This window comes from Nicotiana tabacum, chromosome 6, assembly GCF_000715075.1.
Source record: "Nicotiana tabacum cultivar K326 chromosome 6, ASM71507v2, whole genome shotgun sequence".
Taxonomy (NCBI): Eukaryota; Viridiplantae; Streptophyta; class Magnoliopsida; order Solanales; family Solanaceae; genus Nicotiana; species Nicotiana tabacum.
The window spans coordinates 14,311,086-14,317,303 of NC_134085.1; the positions used below are offsets into that span (position 1 = coordinate 14,311,086).

The window sequence follows — 6,218 nt, forward strand, 5'->3', positions numbered from 1 at the left end:
TATTGACAGGGAGCACCTTATATAGAATTAGTTCATGAATAGGTATGTCCTTTTCCAATTTTTACTTTTTATTTCAAACCCTCTACTACCAAAATGGACCAAAATTTAAGGAAAAAAAAAACTATAAAATTGAGAGAGAAAGAGAAGGCGAGCTGAGGAGTTTTATTTTGTGTCTCATACAACTTACACTAGTTGTATGAGGTTCTTTTTTGTCTCGTAAATTTGTGGATCCCAATCTTATATTTTTGGGCCCACAGAAATCTGGGTCCATAAAACTGTGAGACAAAAAAGGTTGCCTCGTACCACCGGCATTAGTTGGAGAGACAAAATAAAATTTTCCAGGCGAGCTAGAGCTTAGGACTTTGTGGGTTTCGTGAACTGAATGCGACCAAAAAAACCACCTCTTAGGTCCCCTCCCACTCTCTTCCACATTCCTTGTTTCGCCCTACAAATATGGGAAACCTTCCTAAGCTTTCTTGCATCTTCTTCTTCTTCTTCTCCTCATTCAAAGTTGCTGACTTTTCAAACTTTATTCTTTTTCTTTGACAAGAGATCTCTTTCTTCACCCTTCTCATTCAATACATACATACAATACCAAAAAAGAAAAAAAAAGGATTACAACAGCAAAAAAAATAAAAAAAATTAGCTTCTGGGTTAACATAAATCTGAATTTATCAGGTATTTTTATCGGTTTTCCAATTGAAATTGATTTTTTTGTTCCTTTTTTTTCTTAAAATCTTTACAGCTTGATAGCTTAAGCAGAGAGAGACACCTATACCTTTACGTGTGTATCTCTCTTTCTGTTTGCATTCATTCGGGAATATTTTCAATGGGTTTTATTTTTTGTAATTTTTAGTTTTTTTTTTTTGCTCAAGGAAGCATAATATTTCATGGGCTCTGTTTTTCTAGTTATCCGTTGGGATCTTATTAACATATGATTTTCTGCTTTATGCCTAATTGGTTGCACCATGATCTAGTTCTGTTATTTATTTGGTGAGATAATTTGATATGATTTTTTTTTTTGGGTTTTTAGTCTGATTTGTAATTTTTTTCTTGGTCAGGTTGAATCTTTTATACATCAATGGTGAGTATATAAGTTTTGATCTGTCGAAAAATTCAAGCTTTAGTACAATGCAGTTTAGTTATAAAGTAAATATTTTGGCTTCTTTTGTTGTGATCTTGTCTTTTATCTTTGTTGTGTTTAGGGAGAAGCTCCAGCTGATAGTTTCCTGGGAGATTTTCTAAATGGGGTTGATTTGAAATCAAAGGGCCAAGAAACGGCTATTTGTGTCGGCTCTAAAATCGTATGATGATTCAACTTGCTGATTTGATATTTCCAATTTTATGTATGTAAACCAAATGGTTGTATTCATGAATCAATGTTTTGCCTCCCTATTTTCATCAGTATGTGATTGGTGGGGCTGATCTTGAATCAACATCGCTCATTGGAGTTCGAATCTTTGACAAATCTAGTGGAGAATGGTGAGTTTTCTTCTGTATAGCTGGCGTGTTTTTGGACCGTTGTAGTTGTTCCGTAGCTTTTAGGCAAGATGAATAAAATCTGAATTAATTTGCAGGATAAACCCTATTGTGCTGGGTACTAAACCCAAGCTGTCAAACGGCCACTCAGCCGTGCTTTTAAATGGTGATCGTATATTGGTCATTAAGGGCAATTCCAATTCTGATGACTGCTTTTGGTTTCTTGAGGTTGGTTAACTTAGAACTTTTTTTATTACGTTCGTTAAACTTGGAAGTCAAGATCTCTTGCTGTTTGATTACTCAGATTTGTATTCCTCCAAAATGTTTAATTGGAAAAGTTGGTGGTCTGCGGATCCAGTGCAGTTGCCCATTTTGTACTTATTAAAAGAAGTTGAAATGCAATGATTGAGATAATTCAGTATACTTGAATTGCAGCCTCTTGCTTTTTCATGGTATGCTAAAAACTCTTACATACTTTTGTAGGTGGGCACCCCATTTATTGGAGAACAGGAAAGGACATATGGGAATGAAGTGGTTGCGTGGAGTAAAGGAGTTTTAGGCAATGTTGAGAAGCCTATTGTCATTAGTGGCCCGTCTGGAGTGGGGAAGGGTACCTTGATTTCTAAACTAATGATTGAGTTTCCATCTATGTTTGGGTTTTCTGTGAGCCACACAACCCGGGCACCAAGAGAAAAAGAGCAGAATGGGATTCATTACCATTTCAGTGATCGCAGTGTAATGGAGAGCGACATTAAGGATGGGAAGTTCCTGGAGTTTGCTTCTGTTCATGGTAATCTTTATGGAACCAGTGTCGAAGCAGTTGAGGTGGTTGCAGATGCTGGCAAGGTATCCAATAATCCAATTTTCTTTTCCAAAATTATTTCTATGTATAAAAAATATGATCTAATGCCTTTTGATTTAAAACATCAGAAATTCACAACAAAAATTACAAGTATCGAGATTGTCGTACTCGAACCCGATTCTTTAGACTGGGAGGGAGTGGCATTTAAAAACATTATTTAATTATCAAAAGGAAAAAGAAAGAGCTCTTCTGTTTGTTGCATGCCCTACGAGAATATATGCGAGTTTTAATTTTGGTACATTCTCCAGGAGAATGGATGCCCTATCTCTTTGGTATATTCTGACGGAAAATAGATGCTTTGACATTGTTAAGGAAATGAATGTTGCACCTAACTCAGCCCCAAAACTAGTTCATGAAGTGAAAACAGTATATCATAAAAGGAGACTACAACCCATTTTCTCAACCAATGTTGGACACTGTTGTAACATCGTACCACACGTTCAGGACTGAACATTGGTGCATGATACTATAACGTGGGGATCCAACATTGGGAAGCACAACAAAGATGGATCGGACTTTGATATCATGTTAACAGAAAGGATTTTAGGTCTAACTAAACTCCACAAGGTAGCTCATGAAATGAAGATTGTCCAAAACTGTGTAAGGAGATTACACTCCATTCCTTTAACCTATGTGTCACACTTTAACAGGAAGATCTCTAAGCCAAAGAGAGCCACATCTATGATGAGTCATACTTTTTTTACTTACACCACATCAATTCATGCCTTCCAAACTATATACTGAGTAAGAAACTTGAACAAAAAACTTGAACCCTTACTGTAAATTCCCATCACATGTTCAGGCAAGTTAAGTTCCTCAGGCAAGTCTTTCTTGTACAAGGTTTGAAACACTAATGAGTTTCATTACTGTTTAGAATCTAACTTCAACAAAGATATTGGTTGCTGGTTTGGCAGAGCGTGTGGTTTCTTTGTGTGTCTTCTACCTCGAGCCTGCCTTCCAATGTCTCTCTCTCTCTCTCTCTCTCCTCTCCCCCCTCCCCCCGATTCCCAACCCGTTCAAAAGAAAAAAGAAGTAAATGGCATCACATTGATTGTTAATGGCATCACTCATGGGCCGATTTGCATGAGCATATAGATAGATCCTTCTTGCAAATTTGTTAAGCCTTTAATTTTTGTATGATTGTGCAGAGATGCATCCTTGATATTGATGTTCAAGGTGCAAGGTCTGTGAGGGCTAGCTCTCTTGATGCTATTTTCATTTTTATCTCTCCGCCATCATTTGAAGAGCTTGAGAAGCGCCTTCGTGCAAGGTAGGCTAATCGAGAATGTAAAGTATTCTGATATTGCACAGGTCGTTTGGTTATAAAATTGCTGTCAATCTGTTGAACAGGGCAACTGAGACTGAAGAGCAAATCCAAAAGCGTCTCCGAAATGCTAGGGCGGAACTCGAACAAGGACAATCATCAGGTCTCTTTGATCATATTTTGGTGAACGATGACCTTGAAAGTTGTTATGAGAATCTTAAGGTAAGTCTTGCTCCTCCTTATTGTAATATTTCTTTTGAGTTATAATATTCTAGTGATAAGATTTCTTGTTTATCTATATGTCCAATGGTCAAGTAATATCAAATGAGATAAATGGCGTTTAGTGACACACCATGATGCCCCTTTCTATTTATGTAGAAAATCTTGGGTCTTACTGAAGGTGTGAAGACTGCTCGTAAAACATGTAAGCTAAACGACATAGCTTGTGCCCCAGCTCTTACCTTGATTCGATCAGGGAATTATAACACTAATATGATTTCTTGAACTTTTCTTAAATGCAGATCCAGAATTAGTCGACTTGCCTATCGAACATTCAGTATCAAAGATTGATCAGAGGATTTTAATTAACTGCGGTGCTGCAGAATATCATAAGGCATCAAATAACATGTATGTGATTTGTCTAATCCATTTTTGCGTACACAGTCCATATCAGAATTCTGGCATCTGATGCCTCTGATGCAGGTATGCTCTGGACTTGTCTTTGCTCAAAGGAGGGGCGCCAGGTCGTACAAGAGGACTAAACCTATATGTCGTCAATCCTTCAACTGATCGTGTAAATGGCGACAATCAGCTGAGCTAACATACCACCTCTGGTTTCAGTCATTTGTTTTCACTTCTTACAACCTTATAGGCGTCGAGTCCTTGAAAAGAACCACTATTTGACTTCGTGATATCTTTCTTGGATAGCTTGAACTATTTAGTTTCTAATACAGCGAAAAATGAGAAATGATTTCTAATTGATGCGGAAATTGTAGGTTAGTAGCCTGAGCTAATGAGAGCCTAAGATATGTAACTGTTCTACCCATGGATTATTTAGAGTAAAATTGAGTAATGTTGAAGGGAATGCTTTCAGATTTTTCTCTAGTTATATCATATATTTTCTTCTAAACTCATTGCTTCTCTTGTTTATTATTTCATTGTTTTCCGTCCAATCTTGAGGGATATAATTTGAGATTTTTGGTTGAAATGACACCAAGTAGCCACTTTTAAGCATGCAGTTTATAATTCCTAAAGTTCGAGAATTGCGTCCAGAAATTTGAATCTTATGTCCTTAATTTTAAATTAGCAGTTCAGTAATTCAGGACACTTAATTTTGAATTTTAAATTAGCAATTTAGAAATTCAGGAAACTTAATCATGAATTTCAAATTAGCAGCTCAAATTTAGCGCATTAAGTCCTGAATTTCAAATTAACAGCTCAAAAATTCAGGATACTAGTCTTGAAGTTTGGGCAAATTAGTTAATCTTTAAATATATTGTAAATTATGAATATATTTTAAATAGCAGGCTTAAAAGTGGCTATTGATGCACTTCATTTAGATTTTTGCTAGCTCTAATTATTTATTTCTACATGCACTTAGATTTCATCTAAGTGAGAGATTTCATTGAAGCTAATCTCCCTTTCCATTGTCTCTGACTCCTTCATGATACATAATAGGTTAAATATGATATGTTGTGCTAATTTGTATATACATGATGAAATCTTGGTTGGTGCATTTGTTTCTATAATTGTGTCTTTTGCTTATGTAGCTATTGCATAAGAAAACAATCTTTGACAAATTCCCGCAACTTATAATAACTAAACTTATTTCATAATCAGTCATGAAACTGCCTTTTGTAAGAAATGCAGGGTAAGACTGCGTACAATAGATCTTTATGATCCGGCCCTTCTTCGAACCCCGCGTATAGCGAGAGCTTAGTTATAAGAAAACAATGTTTGACAAATTCCCTCAACTTATAATGACAACTTATTTCATAATCAGTCATGAAACTGCCTTTTGTAGAAATGTACTGTAAGGTTACGTATAACAGATCTTTATGGTCCGATCCTTCTCCGAACCCCACGTATAGCGAGAGCTTAGTGCATCGGGCTGTCCTGCCCTTTAGTCATCTTTACTTTGTCTTGACTTTATAATATTAGGCCGACATTAAGACGCATAATCATAATTACATTTGATATTGTAGCTTAATTGTATTGATACTAGTAAAATAGCCTAGAGGCTGTACGGAGGAGGTGTGTATTCTTTTTCTCTTCTTTAAGCTTTTAAAATTGTAATAACTATTATCTGGTTGGTATGGTCAAGAAAGTTGGTGTGGCGGGAAAATGTCACTAAATAAAGAATTTGACAAGTAGAAGTGGTTAATGCCACTTGTTTGACCATACATTTGTACCAATTTGACAACTCTATGATTGGCCACAAGGCAGTGACATACCCAAGATTTTGTACAGGCGGGTTCAATCTTAGAAGTATATAATTTTAATCATAAAATAGTAGTTGTCAAGTGGGTTCAAATAAATATTTATACAAAATTTACACAACTTTAATCCTAATTTATACATATACACATTATTATTTTTTGTAAAGCGGGTCTA

General features: G+C 35.9%; 1 protein-coding gene across 1 annotated transcript; it reads left to right on the top strand.

Moving 5' to 3' along the window:
- The first annotated feature begins 299 nt into the window (after positions 1-299).
- Positions 300-4,738, top strand: LOC107776379 (guanylate kinase 2). The gene is made up of 11 exons (XM_016596270.2): positions 300-678; positions 1,062-1,084; positions 1,206-1,304; positions 1,406-1,482; positions 1,578-1,707; positions 1,963-2,325; positions 3,490-3,611; positions 3,692-3,827; positions 3,984-4,029; positions 4,127-4,232; positions 4,308-4,738. The coding sequence occupies exons 2-11, from the start codon at positions 1,082-1,084 to the stop codon at positions 4,423-4,425; spliced, it is 1,200 nt and encodes a 399-aa protein (XP_016451756.1). The 5' UTR covers positions 300-678; positions 1,062-1,081; the 3' UTR covers positions 4,426-4,738.
- Positions 4,739-6,218: the final 1,480 nt, after the last annotated feature.

Bases quoted from the DNA above. Each gene is read 5' to 3' on its own strand.
- LOC107776379 (XM_016596270.2), top strand. The intron at 3,612-3,691 runs GTAGGCTAATCG...TCTGTTGAACAG, and splicing joins GAGAAGCGCCTTCGTGCAAG to GGCAACTGAGACTGAAGAGC. The intron at 4,233-4,307 runs GTATGTGATTTG...CCTCTGATGCAG, and splicing joins CATAAGGCATCAAATAACAT to GTATGCTCTGGACTTGTCTT.